Source organism: Centruroides sculpturatus, unplaced genomic scaffold, assembly GCF_000671375.1.
Source record: "Centruroides sculpturatus isolate CEXI.00-Female unplaced genomic scaffold, Cexi_2.0 scaffold1679, whole genome shotgun sequence".
In the NCBI taxonomy this organism is placed as follows: Eukaryota; Metazoa; Arthropoda; class Arachnida; order Scorpiones; family Buthidae; genus Centruroides; species Centruroides sculpturatus.
Genome location: NW_019385898.1, coordinates 32,996 through 58,722, shown reverse-complemented (window position 1 = coordinate 58,722; position 25,727 = coordinate 32,996). Strand labels below are relative to the sequence as shown.

The following is a 25,727-nucleotide window of genomic DNA, read 5'->3' as shown; positions in this document are numbered from 1 at the left end:
TGGAAGGATTTTATAAACACTTAATCCACAGATTATAGACAGGAAATTATGATAACAGGAAACCCTAATCATCTTTAATGGTCCAACCCTGGTATTTTGTATTGTTCTTTACAACTGTTCAATTCAATTTCAGTTATAGAAAATTATTTGTAGAGAATAAATTATATTACAGTATTTTAAAACTAAAGAATAATTTTCAAATTGCTTTTTGGTTTATTTTAGACCAAAAGTAATTTGAGCAAAGAGGTTAAACCTAAAAAATTTTTAGTATTTTTGGTATATAATATCAATTTGTTGTTATGTTTGCATGTCTATTTCACTATTTTCTTCTTGATTAGTTCTTAAAAAAAAAAAAACACCATAAAAGCTCATTAGTGTATATTTTTTTATCACAAATTTTTGTTCATAACTAATCAGGTTTTTAAAACTTCTATAAATAAATTGCCATACTAACCTAATGTTTTCTAGCCAATGATACCATGTTTTCTCATGCATTTCAGGGATAATTTTCAAAGATCCATTTCGGACAGCCTACATAAAAATATAAAAAGTTAAAATTTTGCATATACAAAGTCATAACCACTTCCAGAGAAAATAATATAGTAATTTATTATAATAATTTTCAATATTAGTTTTACTGATTATTAATTGCTAGAAGGAAATTATAATTTTCACTCTTACTATATTTAACTAACACTAGATTACATCAATTACAGGTTTCTAGAAATGGTTTTAAGAAACCTGATGATGGTCTTATAGGAATAGGCTGAAAACATTAGTAATTAAAAATTTTCTCTCAACAAATGCATAGGTGGTCATAAATTTGTAATTTATTCTGTTGAGCACATCTGAACTGTACATCAATTACATTTTTCATAATAATCATTTAATTTTTTTTGCAAAAATTTCTCAACGTATGATGATAAAAATATTTACAATTTCAAATTTATACAAAAAATAATAAATTTATTAGCATACTTTACACAAAATTATTCTATAAACTAAATTAGTCAACAATGACTTTCTATGCTTGAACTATTGTAAAATTTATATATAATAATATATCACATTGTCCTAAATATTAGTCAATGTTTCTTCCCAATTTTAAAATAGAAAAAGAAATCCAGCAATGAGTTGCATAACTTTCCCAGCAAAAAATTTTAAATTGAGATGGTGCCATCTGTTATTTTGTTTTAAAAACTTTTTATATTATGAATTACTATAAAATGATCGAAAGTTTAATTTTGAGAGTAGAGATGTGTTTTATAAAAACATTGTAAATGCTAATAACGAATAAAATCTTCATTAAGTCTGACCTCACTCAAGATATGACACAAGATCCCCTCTATCTCCTCACCCCTTGACCTGTACCACCAAAATTCAATAGCATCAATCTGCTAATACAGAAATCTCACTGCAAAATTTCAGAAATTTTTGATAAAAAGCACAAGAGTTATTACCCTTCAAAATGGCTGAACAAAATCATTCCAACACTCACCCATATACACACACATTAACATACAAAAAAAAAAAAAAAAAAAAAAAACCAACTTTATTTGCATTTCTTAATATTTCAGGGTCTCAAGTACAAAAATGTAAAATTAAAATTTTGGAAATCATTTTTTGATTGCCATACTTTCCCTCTGTTATAATAGTCTGGAAAAAAAAATTGCTCGAGTCTCAACTTATATTCAAATCCAATTTAACCTTTCTTCAATTTCAATAACTGTCTGTAATACACATCACATAGAGTTAAACTAATGCTAAAATTCAGTGCATCAATTGTTTAGCAATGCTATCATCAGCCAAGTTATGACCTGTCATGCTGCAGTTTGAAAATTATGTACAGGAATTAANTCGGATAATTGAAAAGTCGGATAACTGAAAAGTATGAAAAAATCCATTATTAGTGTAGTATATTATTATATCCCATGTAATTAGTATATTAGTATATCGCTATTAACCTACTTCGCGTTGAATTTTCATCGATGTTAAGCCTAACAAAAATTTTTTTAAATAATAATCGTCGCTATTGTATCATTAAAAATTATTTTTAAATTATTTTATTGCTCACGAAACAAACAATCAATCATAATTAGAAAGTCTCGTTTAAATACTGGCCTCCCTTCAATGGTCAAGCCATTGATGCCAGCTAAAACATGCAAAAATTAACAAAAATAATATCAAAGTAGCCAAGACATAGCCAAATATTGTAGCGCCACATCACTAGCGGACATTTGAAATTTGCCGACTAGGACGGTCGGTTAATCGGGGGTTGGATAATCGAGGCTCTACTGTATCCTCTTATCAATCCTCACTGAAACTACTTTAACTTTCTTCATTGAAGCATCTTGCATTCCCAATCATGGTAATCTCATCAGAGTTCTACAATTATATATATAGCAAGAATTATGATGTGTTCTTTGCATAGACTTTCATTCATACACTACAGAGAGAGAGATGTACCTGGATATTAGTTGTAAGACAGTTTATAGTGTACATTTCTGCTTATAATATTTCTTGGAAACAAAGAGAAGTTATAAGTTTTTGGCATTTTGTTAATGGATTAATTATATTATATTTCTTTTTAACTTTAAACACATCAGATTCCAGTTAGGATGTTAAGTAAGATCTGAACATACAGACATAACTGAAATGTGTTTCCATGTTCCATTGTCATGTTTATTATTTATTTTTCTTGTCAGATGGAAGGTTTTCCTACATACAAATCAATATTAACTACCATATTTACTTGCATATAGGATGAGGTGTAACTTTAAAGATCAAAATAAAGAAAATTAGAGTTATTAATACAATTGTAATTTTTATTTGTTTAATAACATTTAAAATATCAAATGAATGTAAATGCACACCTTGTCCTGCAAAAATTACTGACATTTTAAACTTTTTAAACTTAAAAAAAAATTTTGTAAAATTGACAACATAATTTGTTAACATAAAGCTGGACAATTGGGAAGCTTTTTTTTGCTGACTCTTAACAGTCAAATCCGTTTTCTGTTTATTACACTTATGAGTTTCTCTGAATTCTGATTTCTGAATCATCTGTTTTCACATGGGATTGGATTAAAACTTATATCTGGCTCCTGTATGATTTTGGAATTTCAGTCTGGATTTGATTTAATTCAAAAGCTTTGCTTTTCCTATTGCTATTCATTTTTACTCCTGACAATATACAAGAATGATTCAAATGACCCAGATAAAATACTTATGTTTTTAAATACAAGAGGGTAAGCATCAGGTAAAAAATGCAAATATATGGTTCACAAAAATTATTTGCAAAAATGCAAATAATCTTTTGCTTCCATGTATAGGACAATCTAGGAATTTGAAGCTGTGATAAATGTATAAAAACCTCGTCTTATATGCAAGTAAATATGGTATTGACAAATGATTTATTAGTGGAATGTTTTTCAGATCACTAAGTTAAAAAACTTTTTATAATATTTAAAAAGTTTTATTTTTATCAGAAAATGATATAACCAAAATAAAACAAAATATGTATATTGAAGCTTTAAATGAAAATTATAATAGAAGAATGTTTTTAATTTTATTTTATTAAACATAATTTTTATTACATATAAGAAATGGCCTTTTGAAGCAACACAATGAAAATAATCTTTATTTATTATTGGAAGATTTAATAAATTTTAAATATTTAAATTTTGAAATTAAAATTTTATCTACTATTGCTAAAAACAGTTTTTAGTCTGAAGTCAGTAGACTTGAATTAATGAAGTCAGTATTATTTAGACTTATTTAGAGTAAGTCTACTACTTCATTAATTGAGTTTATACATAGTATTTAAGCTGAAATAGTTTCAAGGAGCTAGAAAACATATTACATTTTAAGATGAAATAGTTCTGTCACAAACACTTTATTTATTTTTGAATACAGTAATAAAATTCTAAAGGACTTGAGATTACTGTATAAAACACAACAATAAAACAATCTCCTTGATAAAATTACACCATACAAAGGAAAATAAGATCCTTTTTTACTCTGATGTAAATTTTATGGAAAAATTAATGAGGAAAGAAGTTAAAAAAGGATGAAAACAAATAAACCAATAATGAGGATTAACTGTGGATGCCGTAAGAAGTTTACAACAGTTTTTAAAGAACTGAAAGTCTCAAAGTGAAAGGGTTTTGACAAGATGGATATTATGATTGTCTGTAAAAAGAATGATTATCTGGAGACAGTAAGTTTCTATATGGGAATAGCAAGGCAGAAATTATTTCTTGTTTATAAGAAGGGATTCTTATAGTTAGTTTGTCTGGAGATAAAAATCCAGTAAAATATTTATAAAATGTAATCGTCTCAAAATACTCAATACAATGAAGTAAGATGGACTTTGTCTAGATCTGACAACTTCTCCAGAATCAGTATAAAGTAAATTAGAAAGTTTGTTAGAAAAGATAAATTTTATCAAATTTAGCAGTAATCTTTTGTAAGAGACTAGAAGCTGCAGTAGACCAGATCAATGGTTAATTACTGACTGAAAATTAGAGAAAAAAAATAGCTCTGAGGATGGTACATGAAGAGTATGATAATATCTCCAAAGAATCCCTCTAGTTGTCAAGCTCTTGATTATGAAGAAAATTCTGGTTGATAAGTTAGATATTTAACAAAATCAAAACTCCAGAATTATTAATTCTGTCAACATATTTGATTGGGTGTTCATTAATAGTGAAGGTACTCAAAAGAGAATTCTGATTATACATGACAACATGACAACTGTTTTCTGTGAATTGATGGATGAATTGAAAGTTTCAAAGAAGCTGAAGTAAGTGCAAATAAATTTAACTGCATCACTTAGGAAACAAGTATTTATTAATTTTAGATCATCCACATATAATAAAACATGTAAATTAACAATAAGGTTATTAGTAATAAAATCAATAATAGGAAATAAGCTGTTGAGTAATATTGATAAATCACATATACAGGAGAAAATGGATAAAAGGAGATGCCACCTAGATAAATTGTAAATAAATGTAATAAAAAATAATTATTTATTCAAAGTTAACTCAGGATGGATGTCATAGTTATTCTGTAGGATGACCAACAGACATGAAGGTAACACAGAGTTGAAAGCTTGTTTAATATCAATATAAATGACTTAAAAACATTTCTTTAATATAATTTTTTTGAAATTTTTAAGAATAACAATTTGCTAGAACACTTTTAAATTTTTACTTATTTTTTTATATTTTCTGGAATACCAATAGACAGTTGTTTGAATAACAATTTGCAACTGTAATAAATTTATGCAAATAGAGCAGCATCTTGAAGTGGGTTCAGACTTGTTGCGTATCCTCATATCAATGTGGATAGATCTATTGCACCATTCCATATCAAAATGTTGATACAATGATATACAACAAACTTAAATTACAGTTTTTTCATGTCACATCAAAATAGCATATACAATATAGGGAAACCATTCTGGACCTGCACACATTTTTCCAGTCTAAGGGCTTCTCACTTCTACAATAGAGTACATAGGCTATACACCAAAAGTTCTTGTTTTTGATGCATGTTTATATGTAAGTTCATTAACAGATTTGATTCATTGTTAACATTTCTACTCACATAGATTTGTGACAACTGCAAATGCCACAATTTCTTTCTTTTAAGAGTATAATGAAGGTGCCACCATTAACTTCACAGATTATGGTCATTGCTGCTTGAAACTATGGGTTCAAAATAGAGCTTCATCTCATTCCTGAAATTTGATACAAGATACAGATACGAGAGGAAAATAAGCTGCATTGATATTCCACGGCAATATGATATAAGAGTATGCAATAAGTCTGGACTCATCTTTAGACTACAGTGTTGGTAACTCTTGCTCAGGTAAAAGGAAATATATAATTATATGGACAATATTGTCTTCATTGCTGAAAAATATTAATCTACTAAATATTTTTTTCTGGTTCCTTGAAACCATTTCAGCATTTTTCTGTGTAAGTACTGTATTTAAATTTTATTGAAATTTTCTAAAGAAAATATTTTAAAATTTTAATTTCAGAAAATGTGTAAAGCTGTAACAGAAGCATTTGTACGCTTACATGAAATAGGATTAATTTATCGAAGTAATAGACTTGTTAATTGGTCTTGTGCATTACGTTCTGCTATATCTGATATTGAGGTAAACATTTTAAATTTAATAATAATCTTATACAATTTAAATTTATATTTTATGCATAAAAATAAAATTAATCAAGATTCATGCAGAGAGTGCTCATTGTAAATCATGCCAATACATGTCATTTATTATATCTACATATTGATTACATTATCTACATTGAGAAAGATAATAAACTAAATTGAATAAAACAATAAAAACAAAAGACAAATAAAACAAAAAGACAATGAAAATCAGACATTTTAATCATCAGATATAATTGATGTTTGTCATTAATTCAATTTAGTTTATTATCTTTCTCAATGTAGATAATGTAATCAATATGTAGATATAATAAATGACATGTATTGGCATGATTTACAATGAGCACTCTCTGCATGAATCTTGATTAATTTTATTTTTATGCATAAAATATAAATTTAAATTGTATAAGATTATTATTAAATTTAAAATGTTTACCTCAATATCAGATATAGCAGAACGTAATGCACAAGACCAATTAACAAGTCTATTACTTCGATAAATTAATCCTATTTCATGTAAGCGTACAAATGCTTCTGTTACAGCTTTACACATTTTCTGAAATTAAAATTTTAAAATATTTTCTTTAGAAAATTTCAATAAAATTTAAATACAGTACTTACACAGAAAAATGCTGAAATGGTTTCAAGGAACCAGAAAAAAATATTTAGTAGATTAATATTTTTCAGCAATGAAGACAATATTGTCCATATAATTATATATTTCCTTTTACCTGAGCAAGAGTTACCAACACTGTAGTCTAAAGATGAGTCCAGACTTATTGCATACTCTTATATCATATTGCCGTGGAATATCAATGCAGCTTATTTTCCTCTCGTATCTGTATCTTGTATCAAATTTCAGGAATGAGATGAAGCTCTATTTTGAACCCATAGTTTCAAGCAGCAATGACCATAATCTGTGAAGTTAATGGTGGCACCTTCATTATACTCTTAAAAGAAAGAAATTGTGGCATTTGCAGTTGTCACAAATCTATGTGAGTAGAAATGTTAACAATGAATCAAATCTGTTAATGAACTTACATATAAACATGCATCAAAAACAAGAACTTTTGGTGTATAGCCTATGTACTCTATTGTAGAAGTGAGAAGCCCTTAGACTGGAAAAATGTGTGCAGGTCCAGAATGGTTTCCCTATATTGTATATGCTATTTTGATGTGACATGAAAAAACTGTAATTTAAGTTTGTTGTATATCATTGTATCAACATTTTGATATGGAATGGTGCAATAGATCTATCCACATTGATATGAGGATACGCAACAAGTCTGAACCCACTTCAAGATGCTGCTCTATTTGCATAAATTTATTACAGTTGCAAATTGTTATTCAAACAACTGTCTATTGGTATTCCAGAAAATATAAAAAAATAAGTAAAAATTTAAAAGTGTTCTAGCAAATTGTTATTCTTAAAAATTTCAAAAAAATTATATTAAAGAAATGTTTTTAAGTCATTTATATTGATATTAAACAAGCTTTCAACTCTGTGTTACCTTCATGTCTGTTGGTCATCCTACAGAATAACTATGACATCCATCCTGAGTTAACTTTGAATAAATAATTATTTTTTATTACATTTATTTACAATTTATCTAGGTGGCATCTCCTTTTATCCATTTTCTCCTGTATATGTGATTTATCAATATTACTCAACAGCTTATTTCCTATTATTGATTTTATTACTAATAACCTTATTGTTAATTTACATGTTTTATTATATGTGGATGATCTAAAATTAATAAATACTTGTTTCCTAAGTGATGCAGTTAAATTTATTTGCACTTACTTCAGCTTCTTTGAAACTTTCAATTCATCCATCAATTCACAGAAAACAGTTGTCATGTTGTCATGTATAATCAGAATTCTCTTTTGAGTACCTTCACTATTAATGAACACCCAATCAAATATGTTGACAGAATTAATAATTCTGGAGTTTTGATTTTGTTAAATATCTAACTTATCAACCAGAATTTTCTTCATAATCAAGAGCTTGACAACTAGAGGGATTCTTTGGAGATATTATCATACTCTTCATGTACCATCCTCAGAGCTATTTTTTTTCTCTAATTTTCAGTCAGTAATTAACCATTGATCTGGTCTACTGCAGCTTCTAGTCTCTTACAAAAGATTACTGCTAAATTTGATAAAATTTATCTTTTCTAACAAACTTTCTAATTTACTTTATACTGATTCTGGAGAAGTTGTCAGATCTAGACAAAGTCCATCTTACTTCATTGTATTGAGTATTTTGAGACGATTACATTTTATAAATATTTTACTGGATTTTTATCTCCAGACAAACTAACTATAAGAATCCCTTCTTATAAACAAGAAATAATTTCTGCCTTGCTATTCCCATATAGAAACTTACTGTCTCCAGATAATCATTCTTTTTACAGACAATCATAATATCCATCTTGTCAAAACCCTTTCACTTTGAGACTTTCAGTTCTTTAAAAACTGTTGTAAACTTCTTACGGCATCCACAGTTAATCCTCATTATTGGTTTATTTGTTTTCATCCTTTTTTAACTTCTTTCCTCATTAATTTTTCCATAAAATTTACATCAGAGTAAAAAAGGATCTTATTTTCCTTTGTATGGTGTAATTTTATCAAGGAGATTGTTTTATTGTTGTGTTTTATACAGTAATCTCAAGTCCTTTAGAATTTTATTACTGTATTCAAAAATAAATAAAGTGTTTGTGACAGAACTATTTCATCTTAAAATGTAATATGTTTTCTAGCTCCTTGAAACTATTTCAGCTTAAATACTATGTATAAACTCAATTAATGAAGTAGTAGACTTACTCTAAATAAGTCTAAATAATACTGACTTCATTAATTCAAGTCTACTGACTTCAGACTAAAAACTGTTTTTAGCAATAGTAGATAAAATTTTAATTTCAAAATTTAAATATTTAAAATTTATTAAATCTTCCAATAATAAATAAAGATTATTTTCATTGTGTTGCTTCAAAAGGCCATTTCTTATATGTAATAAAAATTATGTTTAATAAAATAAAATTAAAAACATTCTTCTATTATAATTTTCATTTAAAGCTTCAATATACATATTTTGTTTTATTTTGGTTATATCATTTTCTGATAAAAATAAAACTTTTTAAATATTATAAAAAGTTTTTTAACTTAGTGATCTGAAAAACATTCCACTAATAAATCATTTGTCAATACCATATTTACTTGCATATAAGACGAGGTTTTTATACATTTATCACAGCTTCAAATTCCTAGATTGTCCTATACATGGAAGCAAAAGATTATTTGCATTTTTGCAAATAATTTTTGTGAACCATATATTTGCATTTTTTACCTGATGCTTACCCTCTTGTATTTAAAAACATAAGTATTTTATCTGGGTCATTTGAATCATTCTTGTATATTGTCAGGAGTAAAAATGAATAGCAATAGGAAAAGCAAAGCTTTTGAATTAAATCAAATCCAGACTGAAATTCCAAAATCATACAGGAGCCAGATATAAGTTTTAATCCAATCCCATGTGAAAACAGATGATTCAGAAATCAGAATTCAGAGAAACTCATAAGTGTAATAAACAGAAAACGGATTTGACTGTTAAGAGTCAGCAAAAAAAAGCTTCCCAATTGTCCAGCTTTATGTTAACAAATTATGTTGTCAATTTTACAAAATTTTTTTTTAAGTTTAAAAAGTTTAAAATGTCAGTAATTTTTGCAGGACAAGGTGTGCATTTACATTCATTTGATATTTTAAATGTTATTAAACAAATAAAAATTACAATTGTATTAATAACTCTAATTTTCTTTATTTTGATCTTTAAAGTTACACCTCATCCTATATGCAAGTAAATATGGTAGTTAATATTGATTTGTATGTAGGAAAACCTTCCATCTGACAAGAAAAATAAATAATAAACATGACAATGGAACATGGAAACACATTTCAGTTATGTCTGTATGTTCAGATCTTACTTAACATCCTAACTGGAATCTGATGTGTTTAAAGTTAAAAAGAAATATAATATAATTAATCCATTAACAAAATGCCAAAAACTTATAACTTCTCTTTGTTTCCAAGAAATATTATAAGCAGAAATGTACACTATAAACTGTCTTACAACTAATATCCAGGTACATCTCTCTCTCTGTAGTGTATGAATGAAAGTCTATGCAAAGAACACATCATAATTCTTGCTATATATATAATTGTAGAACTCTGATGAGATTACCATGATTGGGAATGCAAGATGCTTCAATGAAGAAAGTTAAAGTAGTTTCAGTGAGGATTGATAAGAGGATACAGTAGAGCCTCGATTATCCAACCCCCGATTAACCGACCGTCCTAGTCGGCAAATTTCAAATGTCCGCTAGTGATGTGGCGCTACAATATTTGGCTATGTCTTGGCTACTTTGATATTATTTTTGTTAATTTTTGCATGTTTTAGCTGGCATCAATGGCTTGACCATTGAAGGGAGGCCAGTATTTAAACGAGACTTTCTAATTATGATTGANTTACTTAATATATAAAATAAGATAAAATTATTTTAATACTTACAGTTCCTTGAGATATAAAGGGATCATCTACTGTTACAAAGTATGCTGGAATTCGATGACCCCACCATAACTGTCGAGAAATACACCAATCCCTAAAAATAATTGCAACACAAATCAAAACCAATTAGTCTGATCCCATATCTAATAACAGAATTGCATTAATTATAATTAGGTAATAAAATTAGAGCAATATGTAAAATGTCTGTATTTCATAAAAATAAATTTTAAATAATCAGAACTTAATTGAAACTTTAAGCAATAAGAGAAATGTTCCAATGTAGAAATTATTTAATAATTTTTCATTGATAACAGTCATGATCTGATATATAACAGCTAAGATATGTAACCAACTGTAATTTATGTGAACTTTTAGTTCCTGAAAAACTAATTAACTTAGATGGCCAAGAATGTTTTAAGCATCAGCCTATCACTCCAGAAAACCAGAGATTAAATCTGGTGAGCAACTTTTCAGGAATTTTTCACAAGTGGATGTGTCAGGCCAATTTTTCAGAACCTAGCAACCTCCATTGTGGGCCTGGATGAACTCACAATGAGTATGAGAAAAAGATCCTCTTATTTCTCACATGGTGGAAAGAGTCAAAAATGAAAAAAAATTTATAAAACGAAAATACAGTAGTCCCAGAAACTTGATCTTCAATAATGTGACATTCCATAAAATCATCTTGTTGTCAAAAATAAATAAATAATAAATGTAATCTAATTCTTACATCTATAACTTAACACTAGGATAAAATAAGTTATTGTTCTTTACTAGTGACACTTGATAATAGCATCAATTCTGTGTGTTAACAAAGAATATAATTCCTTTCCAAGATGCCACTGTAAAACATCATGACATCAACTTGAAAGTAGCCATTAAACAGCCAATATTTTTTTAAATTAAAATTTAATGGTAAGTAAGCTACTAATGATATGTAGTTAATATGTATATGAATCTGCACATGTAATACTTTTATGAAAATTCAGCTATTTAGACTAGTATCATAGCTTTCCATAGTCATTTTCTATAACTCATCACCTTCTCAGTCCACATTAAGTGGAATTTGTGGGACTCTATTGTACTAATTATAATTTCATCATTATTTGCAATCTTCTATTAATGTTATAATTTAATATATAATAAAGTTTTTCAACATTCTAATTATTTCAAATTTGTATGCAAATAATTATTGATTACTTAAGTGTTTTGAATTTAAATAAAAATTATAATTTAAAGTAAAGAAATTTACTTTTCTTTTGAAAAGAATTATTATAATTTCCTGCCCATTATCTGTAGCAGCATATAATCTGTAGAGCAAGTTTTCATTGATAAAAAAATTTTTTGTCATCTAATTTGCACAATATATAAACATCTTACAAACCCAATGTATTAATAATCATCCAACCATCAGCCAAATTAATCTAGCAATATTATGCATAATATTGCCTGATTAATTTGACTGATGGTTAGATAATTTGCTTAATTGTTTATTTGCTTCATTGGCTCATCAGCAATGAGATAATGCAATTTGTAAAAACATTTAATAAGAAAAAGTATTCCAAAATTTAGAAAAGAGACTATATGATTCATTTTAAAACAATACAATAAAAATTTAAAACCCAGAATTATGAAATGCAGTAAATCACTAATTTACAACCTCGTGAAGCTGGTATATTAAAAAATATCATTTTCAAGTTCAACACAATTGATTGTACTTAGTAATGGCATGGTATAACAATTACATGATAACTTTAATACTGCAATGGATAATAAATGCATATTATTTAACAATAATGTATAAATTTATTCATGTTTAACTACAACTCAGATTTGAACTATATTAGACTCAAAAACTGATAACAAACCTTTTTTTTCAGAGTTGCTTGATATAGAATTATCATTCTAATCTCAAATTTATAATAGAATTAAATTGAATTTTATTATTACATCACTTTAAAAAATTAAATAAATAAAAAGTAACAATAGAAATAGTATTTTCTTAGAACAATGTTGCCGTTGAGAACATATCACACAGGAACACTTTCAGAGGAAAAAGGTTGTTTTATTGGTGTGAACAGATATGCATTTCGGGCTTAACACCCCTCTTCAGTCCTGAGATAGCGACAGTTAAACCAACATGACTCATAAGAAGATATACATGTAGTTGAAAAAGAAAAAAAGGAGCTAAAAGTTCTTTTGGCTCCACACATATACACATTAGGTTAGTATAGCATGTGCTGTAGGATGTGAAATAATTCTGATAAGATGTACAAAGAACATAGACAAGATATGAGAGGTTAAAAGGAAGTGAGTAATCCTTGTAACATACCTGTATGACTATGTAAGTTAAATATCTAGAGCTAAGCTTAAAACATATTTTAACAAAGAATAGATTGGAGATGTTATTTTTGTATGGCTAATTGACGTGTAAACAATCATATTCCATCTGCTAGTAGAAGTGAATATACCCTTGCCCATAACAATAAGATACCTTTCATGTTTTATCATGTTGAGAAGACTTCTTAATTTAACAAAAAGTAAAATGATTTTACTTTTTTGATGATATAAAAAATTGTCACAGATTATATACCATAGTTATAATCCAAGGCATTAAAATTGGAAGGATTTTATAAACACTTAATCCACAGATTATAGACAGGAAATTATGATAACAGGAAACCCTAATCATCTTTAATGGTCCAACCCTGGTATTTTGTATTGTTCTTTACAACTGTTCAATTCAATTTCAGTTATAGAAAATTATTTGTAGAGAATAAATTATATTACAGTATTTTAAAACTAAAGAATAATTTTCAAATTGCTTTTTGGTTTATTTTAGACCAAAAGTAATTTGAGCAAAGAGGTTAAACCTAAAAAATTTTTAGTATTTTTGGTATATAATATCAATTTGTTGTTATGTTTGCATGTCTATTTCACTATTTTCTTCTTGATTAGTTCTTAAAAAAAAAAAAACACCATAAAAGCTCATTAGTGTATATTTTTTTATCACAAATTTTTGTTCATAACTAATCAGGTTTTTAAAACTTCTATAAATAAATTGCCATACTAACCTAATGTTTTCTAGCCAATGATACCATGTTTTCTCATGCATTTCAGGGATAATTTTCAAAGATCCATTTCGGACAGCCTACATAAAAATATAAAAAGTTAAAATTTTGCATATACAAAGTCATAACCACTTCCAGAGAAAATAATATAGTAATTTATTATAATAATTTTCAATATTAGTTTTACTGATTATTAATTGCTAGAAGGAAATTATAATTTTCACTCTTACTATATTTAACTAACACTAGATTACATCAATTACAGGTTTCTAGAAATGGTTTTAAGAAACCTGATGATGGTCTTATAGGAATAGGCTGAAAACATTAGTAATTAAAAATTTTCTCTCAACAAATGCATAGGTGGTCATAAATTTGTAATTTATTCTGTTGAGCACATCTGAACTGTACATCAATTACATTTTTCATAATAATCATTTAATTTTTTTTGCAAAAATTTCTCAACGTATGATGATAAAAATATTTACAATTTCAAATTTATACAAAAAATAATAAATTTATTAGCATACTTTACACAAAATTATTCTATAAACTAAATTAGTCAACAATGACTTTCTATGCTTGAACTATTGTAAAATTTATATATAATAATATATCACATTGTCCTAAATATTAGTCAATGTTTCTTCCCAATTTTAAAATAGAAAAAGAAATCCAGCAATGAGTTGCATAACTTTCCCAGCAAAAAATTTTAAATTGAGATGGTGCCATCTGTTATTTTGTTTTAAAAACTTTTTATATTATGAATTACTATAAAATGATCGAAAGTTTAATTTTGAGAGTAGAGATGTGTTTTATAAAAACATTGTAAATGCTAATAACGAATAAAATCTTCATTAAGTCTGACCTCACTCAAGATATGACACAAGATCCCCTCTATCTCCTCACCCCTTGACCTGTACCACCAAAATTCAATAGCATCAATCTGCTAATACAGAAATCTCACTGCAAAATTTCAGAAATTTTTGATAAAAAGCACAAGAGTTATTACCCTTCAAAATGGCTGAACAAAATCATTCCAACACTCACCCATATACACACACATTAACATACAAAAAAAAAAAAAAAAAAAAAAAACCAACTTTATTTGCATTTCTTAATATTTCAGGGTCTCAAGTACAAAAATGTAAAATTAAAATTTTGGAAATCATTTTTTGATTGCCATACTTTCCCTCTGTTATAATAGTCTGGAAAAAAAAATTGCTCGAGTCTCAACTTATATTCAAATCCAATTTAACCTTTCTTCAATTTCAATAACTGTCTGTAATACACATCACATAGAGTTAAACTAATGCTAAAATTCAGTGCATCAATTGTTTAGCAATGCTATCATCAGCCAAGTTATGACCTGTCATGCTGCAGTTTGAAAATTATGTACAGGAATTAAGCCTAAGTGTTTGGCATGATTGTGAATAATTGTTTAGTTAATTGCCTTTATCATATTCAACAAAATTTTTTTCGTAACTCCTTTTTTTTTTTTTATCTTACTCTTAGGAGTCTTTACTAATTGAGTAATCATCAAAACCTGAAGGAAGGTTTGCTGAAAATTTAACACAAAATTTATTCTGTTGTAAAGTGTAAATTTCTATTAAAATTATAAATTTATATATATGATATGGTTATATGTTTTAGACTTTATAAGTGTTTTATAAAGTCTAAAACACACATAAATTTATGTATTTGATATGATTAATTACAATAGAAATTTATGTGACTTTATATATATGAGTTTAAAAATAATGTAAAATATAATCTGAAAATATCAAAATGATCATTTCAGAATAGAAATCCTTAAAACTAAATATACAAAAAATTTATTTTTCTTGAATTGAGTTATGAAATTTTTTCTATCTCTAAAATGAAGATATAAGTTAAATATAAAGGCAAATGTAGAAAGTTTTATAGCATCATATATAATAAATAATTAATTAAATGTAGGAAATATTTAATAAATTTTTCTAAAATTTTCATAATTATATTTACTTACTTGAGCAGCCTTTTGTGCCATATCATTACAATTTAAAAACCATTGAACTTTCAAAAGTGGTTCTACAATATCTTTTGAACGACTAAAAATACACAAAAAAAAATAAAATAATAATAATAATAAAAAATAAAAAAACACTAAAAATATTAAATATACAATATTCAAAACTTATTCAAAAGAATTATAAAAATTGTTTACATACTTGCAAATGGGTACTACCATAGGATTATCTTTGCAATCTCTATATAATCCAATATCTTCAAGTGCTTTTAACACAGCTTTTCTTGCTTCAAAACGCTTTAACCCCTATATTTAAGAATATATAATTTCAAAAAGAAGTATTCAGGAATTTATTTGAAAAAACTAAAATTAAAATCTTTGAATTAGTTGAACTGACTGTAAATTGTCCACAGTTGTTTGTGATAATTCCTCCATCATCAAGTATATTAATAAAAGGTAAATTATGTCTTTTTCCTACTTCATAATCATTATGGTCATGAGCTGGGGTAATCTTTACAGCACCTATAAATAAATATTATATTATTATAAAAATTTAATAATACAGATAGTCCTCAGTAATGCATTTTAGTTTTTACATAATTTACAAATTATGTATAGTTCTTGTACTGTACATAATTTTTTCAGTATAATACAATTCAATGAAAAGCCTTTCTAGATGCCACATGGAAACTAGCCTAACACCATCCTTGTATTATAGTTTCCCAACTGTTCTTGAATTATCAGCTTCAATATTTATTTAAAGTTTCTTTGATCTTCTAGAATAATTATTGTCAATTAATTTAACCCACTATTTAATGTATGGTGATGTTAATGATTCAGCACATAAAGGAAATCTGAGGTTTCAATATAGTAGCCCTTGCACAAAGATATGCTCAAACCATAAGATGGGATCTCAGTTTATGACTTAAACAAATAATAAGAGTCAAAGCAATCTTATATATGTAGACTGGAGTTCAGGAATGCATCTGACCATTATTCATATATTCTTACGAGATATAAACTTTTGTTTAATGTACTTTCACTTAATAGTATACTTTCAACAAACATTTACTGCACTAACTGAGAATTATCTGTGTTTCTTTGATTATTATTCTATGCTTTTCTTCAAAATAAAATTTACCTGTGCCAAAATTTGGATCAACAAATTTATCACAGACAATTGGCATTCGTCGATTACAGAATGGATGAATAACAAATTTTCCATGGAGATGTTTATACCTTTGATCATCAGGATGTACAGCAACAGCAGTATCACCTAACATTGTTTCAATTCTAGTAGTAGCTACTACTATTTCTTCTGCTGTAATAATAATAATAAAAATTTAATAAAGAGAATTTAAAATTATTAAAATTACCACAATAAAAATTATCTATCATACATGAATTTTCAATTTTATAAGCAAATGATATAAGTACACCAAATTCTACTTTTTCTTTCATTCCTGGCACACTTAATAATGTTCTACCAGACAATTCCAATTTATCTACCTAAAAAAATTAAAATGATTAATTAATGTTAAATAATTGCATTATTTAAATTTAACTAAATAAATTAAAAAGTTATTAAACAAATAATTTTTGGCACAGAATATTTGTTTAATTTTGAGAAATCTTTTAATGACTTATTCATATTAAAAATTTGCATTGATTTGACAACACTTAAGCAATTAGAAAATGAGTATTAAAAATAAAAAGATAAGAGGAAAAGAGAAATATTTTATTTATATTACTGTTATTAATCAAACATTTCAGTAGGACAAAGATCAAGTAGCAGTAGGACTAAAATATGATCATAGCTAAAGCAATAAAAAGCAGAAACAATAATAAAACCATATCATTAATCAATTTATACACATCAAAAGAAAATGAGGAATGTATAATTAAAGTGCAAACTTTTAAAACTAGCAAAATTGTATTTAATTTGACTAGTACTTTTGTTTTAAATATGGATAAGCTTTAGGTTTACTTAATAATGAAATAGAATATACATTTAAATGCATTTAGAATAAATAGAATAATTAAAACTGCTATAAATGTATGTTCCATTTTGTTATTGAGTAGACATGAAGATGATCCCAATTTGGATCAAAAGCATTAGTAAAATAAAAAGTTTTGCTAGTTTACAAGATTTAGCTTTATTATTATTATTTTATTAACCAGTTTAATGAGATTATTATTATATATTATATATACAGTTGTTTACAAAAGTTTAAGACCACACATAGAAAAACCAGATCTAATAGAATTTTATTGCAGGAGCTTCTTAGTGATCATACAACAATTCTTCTTATCACATGGCCATCACATGGAGAGGTATTTTCAGGCAACCACTCCTCTTTCAGTCAGTGAATTCTCCAGAACTTTAAACTTACTGATAGCTTGATGAACAGCTGTCTTGCTAATGTTTACTCTAGAACTTATTTGACGTTCAGAAAAACCAACTTTATGCAGTGTCACTATTTTCCTGCCCTTTTTGCAATAGTGAGTGAATGTTTCTTACCCATTATAATAATTAAAGTACAGTGCTGTCTATACCAAAATCGAGTCAACAACTGCCGATAAACTGCATGTGCTTGTTTATTTATACCAGCAGAATGCATCTGATGCAATCAATACACGAGATGAGGTAATAATCTATGCAAATGGTGAAATATGTAAAATACTGGAAAATGGCTAGTGGTCTTAAACTTTTGTAAATGACTGTATATATATATATATACAGTCATTTAATATTTAAAATTATCATCATCTTTCTTTAGTTCTTATACTATATATATATATATATATATATACACATATTGATTACATTATCTACATTGAGAAAGATAATAAACTAAATTGAATAAAACAATAAAAACAAAAGACAAATAAAACAAAAAGACAATGAAAATCAGACATTTTAATCATCAGATATAATTGATGTTTGTCATTAATTCAATTTAGTTTATTATCTTTCTCAATGTAGATAATGTAATCAATATGTAGATATAATAAATGACATGTATTGGCATGATTTACAATGAGCACTCTCTGCATGAATCTTGATTAATTTTATTTTTATGCATAAAATATAAATTTAAATTGTATAAGATTATTATTAAATTTAAAATGTTTACCTCAATATCAGATATAGCAGAACGTAATGCACAAGACCAATTAACAAGTCTATTACTTCGATAAATTAATCCTATTTCATGTAAGCGTACAAATGCTTCTGTTACAGCTTTACACATTTTCTGAAATTAAAATTTTAAAATATTTTCTTTAGAAAATTTCAATAAAATTTAAATACAGTACTTACACAGAAAAATGCTGAAATGGTTTCAAGGAACCAGAAAAAAATATTTAGTAGATTAATATTTTTCAGCAATGAAGACAATATTGTCCATATAATTATATATTTCCTTTTACCTGAGCAAGAGTTACCAACACTGTAGTCTAAAGATGAGTCCAGACTTATTGCATACTCTTATATCATATTGCCGTGGAATATCAATGCAGCTTATTTTCCTCTCGTATCTGTATCTTGTATCAAATTTCAGGAATGAGATGAAGCTCTATTTTGAACCCATAGTTTCAAGCAGCAATGACCATAATCTGTGAAGTTAATGGTGGCACCTTCATTATACTCTTAAAAGAAAGAAATTGTGGCATTTGCAGTTGTCACAAATCTATGTGAGTAGAAATGTTAACAATGAATCAAATCTGTTAATGAACTTACATATAAACATGCATCAAAAACAAGAACTTTTGGTGTATAGCCTATGTACTCTATTGTAGAAGTGAGAAGCCCTTAGACTGGAAAAATGTGTGCAGGTCCAGAATGGTTTCCCTATATTGTATATGCTATTTTGATGTGACATGAAAAAACTGTAATTTAAGTTTGTTGTATATCATTGTATCAACATTTTGATATGGAATGGTGCAATAGATCTATCCACATTGATATGAGGATACGCAACAAGTCTGAACCCACTTCAAGATGCTGCTCTATTTGCATAAATTTATTACAGTTGCAAATTGTTATTCAAACAACTGTCTATTGGTATTCCAGAAAATATAAAAAAATAAGTAAAAATTTAAAAGTGTTCTAGCAAATTGTTATTCTTAAAAATTTCAAAAAAATTATATTAAAGAAATGTTTTTAAGTCATTTATATTGATATTAAACAAGCTTTCAACTCTGTGTTACCTTCATGTCTGTTGGTCATCCTACAGAATAACTATGACATCCATCCTGAGTTAACTTTGAATAAATAATTATTTTTTATTACATTTATTTACAATTTATCTAGGTGGCATCTCCTTTTATCCATTTTCTCCTGTATATGTGATTTATCAATATTACTCAACAGCTTATTTCCTATTATTGATTTTATTACTAATAACCTTATTGTTAATTTACATGTTTTATTATATGTGGATGATCTAAAATTAATAAATACTTGTTTCCTAAGTGATGCAGTTAAATTTATTTGCACTTACTTCAGCTTCTTTGAAACTTTCAATTCATCCATCAATTCACAGAAAACAGTTGTCATGTTGTCATGTATAATCAGAATTCTCTTTTGAGTACCTTCACTATTAATGAACACCCAATCAAATATGTTGACAGAATTAATAATTCTGGAGTTTTGATTTTGTTAAATATCTAACTTATCAACCAGAATTTTCTTCATAATCAAGAGCTTGACAACTAGAGGGATTCTTTGGAGATATTATCATACTCTTCATGTACCATCCTCAGAGCTATTTTTTTTCTCTAATTTTCAGTCAGTAATTAACCATTGATCTGGTCTACTGCAGCTTCTAGTCTCTTACAAAAGATTACTGCTAAATTTGATAAAATTTATCTTTTCTAACAAACTTTCTAATTTACTTTATACTGATTCTGGAGAAGTTGTCAGATCTAGACAAAGTCCATCTTACTTCATTGTATTGAGTATTTTGAGACGATTACATTTTATAAATATTTTACTGGATTTTTATCTCCAGACAAACTAACTATAAGAATCCCTTCTTATAAACAAGAAATAATTTCTGCCTTGCTATTCCCATATAGAAACTTACTGTCTCCAGATAATCATTCTTTTTACAGACAATCATAATATCCATCTTGTCAAAACCCTTTCACTTTGAGACTTTCAGTTCTTTAAAAACTGTTGTAAACTTCTTACGGCATCCACAGTTAATCCTCATTATTGGTTTATTTGTTTTCATCCTTTTTTAACTTCTTTCCTCATTAATTTTTCCATAAAATTTACATCAGAGTAAAAAAGGATCTTATTTTCCTTTGTATGGTGTAATTTTATCAAGGAGATTGTTTTATTGTTGTGTTTTATACAGTAATCTCAAGTCCTTTAGAATTTTATTACTGTATTCAAAAATAAATAAAGTGTTTGTGACAGAACTATTTCATCTTAAAATGTAATATGTTTTCTAGCTCCTTGAAACTATTTCAGCTTAAATACTATGTATAAACTCAATTAATGAAGTAGTAGACTTACTCTAAATAAGTCTAAATAATACTGACTTCATTAATTCAAGTCTACTGACTTCAGACTAAAAACTGTTTTTAGCAATAGTAGATAAAATTTTAATTTCAAAATTTAAATATTTAAAATTTATTAAATCTTCCAATAATAAATAAAGATTATTTTCATTGTGTTGCTTCAAAAGGCCATTTCTTATATGTAATAAAAATTATGTTTAATAAAATAAAATTAAAAACATTCTTCTATTATAATTTTCATTTAAAGCTTCAATATACATATTTTGTTTTATTTTGGTTATATCATTTTCTGATAAAAATAAAACTTTTTAAATATTATAAAAAGTTTTTTAACTTAGTGATCTGAAAAACATTCCACTAATAAATCATTTGTCAATACCATATTTACTTGCATATAAGACGAGGTTTTTATACATTTATCACAGCTTCAAATTCCTAGATTGTCCTATACATGGAAGCAAAAGATTATTTGCATTTTTGCAAATAATTTTTGTGAACCATATATTTGCATTTTTTACCTGATGCTTACCCTCTTGTATTTAAAAACATAAGTATTTTATCTGGGTCATTTGAATCATTCTTGTATATTGTCAGGAGTAAAAATGAATAGCAATAGGAAAAGCAAAGCTTTTGAATTAAATCAAATCCAGACTGAAATTCCAAAATCATACAGGAGCCAGATATAAGTTTTAATCCAATCCCATGTGAAAACAGATGATTCAGAAATCAGAATTCAGAGAAACTCATAAGTGTAATAAACAGAAAACGGATTTGACTGTTAAGAGTCAGCAAAAAAAAGCTTCCCAATTGTCCAGCTTTATGTTAACAAATTATGTTGTCAATTTTACAAAATTTTTTTTTAAGTTTAAAAAGTTTAAAATGTCAGTAATTTTTGCAGGACAAGGTGTGCATTTACATTCATTTGATATTTTAAATGTTATTAAACAAATAAAAATTACAATTGTATTAATAACTCTAATTTTCTTTATTTTGATCTTTAAAGTTACACCTCATCCTATATGCAAGTAAATATGGTAGTTAATATTGATTTGTATGTAGGAAAACCTTCCATCTGACAAGAAAAATAAATAATAAACATGACAATGGAACATGGAAACACATTTCAGTTATGTCTGTATGTTCAGATCTTACTTAACATCCTAACTGGAATCTGATGTGTTTAAAGTTAAAAAGAAATATAATATAATTAATCCATTAACAAAATGCCAAAAACTTATAACTTCTCTTTGTTTCCAAGAAATATTATAAGCAGAAATGTACACTATAAACTGTCTTACAACTAATATCCAGGTACATCTCTCTCTCTGTAGTGTATGAATGAAAGTCTATGCAAAGAACACATCATAATTCTTGCTATATATATAATTGTAGAACTCTGATGAGATTACCATGATTGGGAATGCAAGATGCTTCAATGAAGAAAGTTAAAGTAGTTTCAGTGAGGATTGATAAGAGGATACAGTAGAGCCTCGATTATCCAACCCCCGATTAACCGACCGTCCTAGTCGGCAAATTTCAAATGTCCGCTAGTGATGTGGCGCTACAATATTTGGCTATGTCTTGGCTACTTTGATATTATTTTTGTTAATTTTTGCATGTTTTAGCTGGCATCAATGGCTTGACCATTGAAGGGAGGCCAGTATTTAAACGAGACTTTCTAATTATGATTGATTGTTTGTTTCGTGAGCAATAAAATAATTTAAAAATAATTTTTAATGATACAATAGCGACGATTATTATTTAAAAAAATTTTTGTTAGGCTTAACATCGATGAAAATTCAACGCGAAGTAGGTTAATAGCGATATACTAATATACTAATTACATGGGATATAATAATATACTACACTAATAATGGATTTTTTCATACTTTTCAGTTATCCGACTTTTCAATTATTCGACCAACCCCAGTCCCCAATTGGGTCGGATAATTGAGGCTCTACTGTACTACATTAGCAATAGCTTCACACATGACATTTCAGCAGCATCAAAGATCTCTAGGTTTATAGTTTCTGATGTGATAAGCAAATAAGAGCAAACATTGCCAAGAAATAGCCTGATAAATTTCAAAGCTAATGGAACATGGTAGAAAAGTTCTTCAAAGAACTGTGTGCATAATTCAGCATTGTCTCAAGTCACTAAAACCCTATGTAAGACTATTAGAACTAGTGTGCACTTCAGCATATGGCACAGAACACTGTATAATTACTTCTTTTATGCTGCTGTCTATACACAAGATGTTAATCATGTCAAATAAAGCCAGAGGCTGATTTATTGGGTGTCAGAAGCATCGATCTATGATGTTTAAAATGTAAGCATGGCAGAAATTGGCAGAAAGCATATATTATTCTGGCAAAAAAGTTTAGTGGAAATGGCATAATTGTTTGAGACTATTATTCATGTCTTAGCTTGGGTCCATTAATCAATTTAGACAAAATCATGAATGCTGGACTTTAGATGATTATACAATATCAACATTGTAGCAATACTTTAGGAAAAGTCTATACATCTACCAGTAGGACAATGAACTTCATCTCAGTAATCAAATTTTTATAGATTAATTTGAGGATGGAGTTAAAAAAAAGTTGGACTGGTCATCCAGAATCCTGACTTAAATCCTACATGAACTTGAAACTGGATTGCCAGGTTTCTGTAAAAATAGCTTGCCCTAAAATAAAGCTCAATTGGTCACATTGCTTTGGAAGTTGAATGGTGGAACATGATGCTGGATATTTTCTAAACAATTATGGAGAATATGTAACAAAGACTTGTAACTAACACACAAGCAAAAAATTTTAGCATACGATATTAAATCATTTGCTAGTACAGATTATGGAAGTATTGAAAAGTTTGCAAATTTTTCTAGTAGAAAAGAGAATTTTGATAAATTAAACATATTTTATTCTATATAGTCACCTCTCAACTCTACAAATTTATTACAAGTTTCTCCAATTTTTTAATCCCTTCAAAAAGAACTCCTTAGGTTGTCTAACTAAAGAGCCATTGGAGCTGTGGCCCTCTGCTGTCCCAATTTCATCCCTTCATTCGACTTGGAAAGAGATGATAATTCAAGCGAGTAAGATTCAGTGAATAGTCAGGATGCAACAACCCAAACCCCAAATCCTTGATTTTTTTGGTTGTAAGGTTTGATGTAAGGTTTTGATGGCTGTATGGGTAGAGATGGGTAGAAATTATTATTTTGTCATGCCATATTTTTATAAAGATATCAGCACAAAGAAATATCTCCTTGCAGTTTCCATGGAGTATGACAGAAATTATTATTTTGAGTCTTGCAGAAAAAGTACACTTTAACTCAGCTTTCTATGCTGTTTTTCCTTCAAGATCTCTTGCAATTCATTCAATAGAAACAAGTAATAAATGACATTGATTTCTCTGGTCCTTTGGCAGGTGCTGTACTAAAGTGATCCCATCTTTGTTCTTCAATACCTACAATTTTTCTGGACACAAAACTTATTTGGCTGGAAAGACCCTCTATGATACCATTTCTTTGATTGTTCCTTTATCTCTAGATCATAGTGATGCAGCCATGTTTTATCAGTAGTTACTTATTATTCTATAAACTCTGTAGCATTGGCATGAAACTATACCAAAATGGCTTTGAAGGCAATCATCTAATTCCATGTTTAGTAGCATTGAGAAGTTTCAGAATCCATTTTACAGAGAGCTTTTGCAAGTAAAAACATCAAAAATTATGCATGGAAATCCTTTCATAAAAAAATCAGCAAGATTTTGTCAATCATTTTGACTGAAATGCAGTTGCAGGCCTGGGAGTGCCATTTCCCCTTTGAAAAAGTGAGAAAAGTGAGTTGAAATACAGAATAAGTGAGTAAAAAGTGAGTGCAATACAAGTAGCCCTCGGTTTATGCTGGCTCAATTTATGTCGATTCACAATAACTCCGCTGCGCAATTCACCATTTCGCGGTGTAATTCCCCAATTTTCCCTATGCTAGACTGATTTTCATTTCAGTGTCGACGTATTTACCGAGCCGCAACATTGTATATTAGTTACAAAAGATTTTCTGTTTAATATTATTGGGTATGCATACATTTGCATTAAATTAATATTAAAATACTAAACATTTAGGTACCCACGAGTCAAGTTATTAAACTTAATAGTCCAACAAATGGTGTCTGAATCAATAGTGCCAATGAATGTATCCCGTATCAGATCGTTCAGGAAAACACTTTACGACGCAGTAGCACTTCCAGCGATCACAAATCATCATTAGTGAGACAAATCTACTTTTCATTGGCCAGACGATATCTATCTCTTCTTAGCCACCTTCAATTTTCCTGCTCAAACTGACCTTATATATGGGCTAC

At 27.6% G+C, this 25,727-nt stretch overlaps 1 protein-coding gene across 1 annotated transcript in view; it reads right to left on the bottom strand.

The window, feature by feature from the left end:
- The window catches only part of LOC111612468 (valine--tRNA ligase-like), a 77,481-nt gene that overhangs the window by 43,351 nt on the left and 8,403 nt on the right, over positions 1 to 25,727 (bottom strand). Inside the window, exons 6-15 of the mRNA XM_023353681.1 lie at positions 18,970 to 19,089; positions 17,233 to 17,341; positions 16,974 to 17,153; positions 16,230 to 16,354; positions 16,035 to 16,138; positions 15,833 to 15,914; positions 13,831 to 13,907; positions 10,760 to 10,850; positions 6,629 to 6,748; positions 455 to 531 (exon numbers count right to left, since the gene is read on the bottom strand). Coding sequence (XP_023209449.1) covers positions 455 to 531; positions 6,629 to 6,748; positions 10,760 to 10,850; positions 13,831 to 13,907; positions 15,833 to 15,914; positions 16,035 to 16,138; positions 16,230 to 16,354; positions 16,974 to 17,153; positions 17,233 to 17,341; positions 18,970 to 19,089 — 1,085 coding nt within the window. The remainder of the gene's footprint in view (positions 1 to 454; positions 532 to 6,628; positions 6,749 to 10,759; positions 10,851 to 13,830; positions 13,908 to 15,832; positions 15,915 to 16,034; positions 16,139 to 16,229; positions 16,355 to 16,973; positions 17,154 to 17,232; positions 17,342 to 18,969; positions 19,090 to 25,727) is intronic.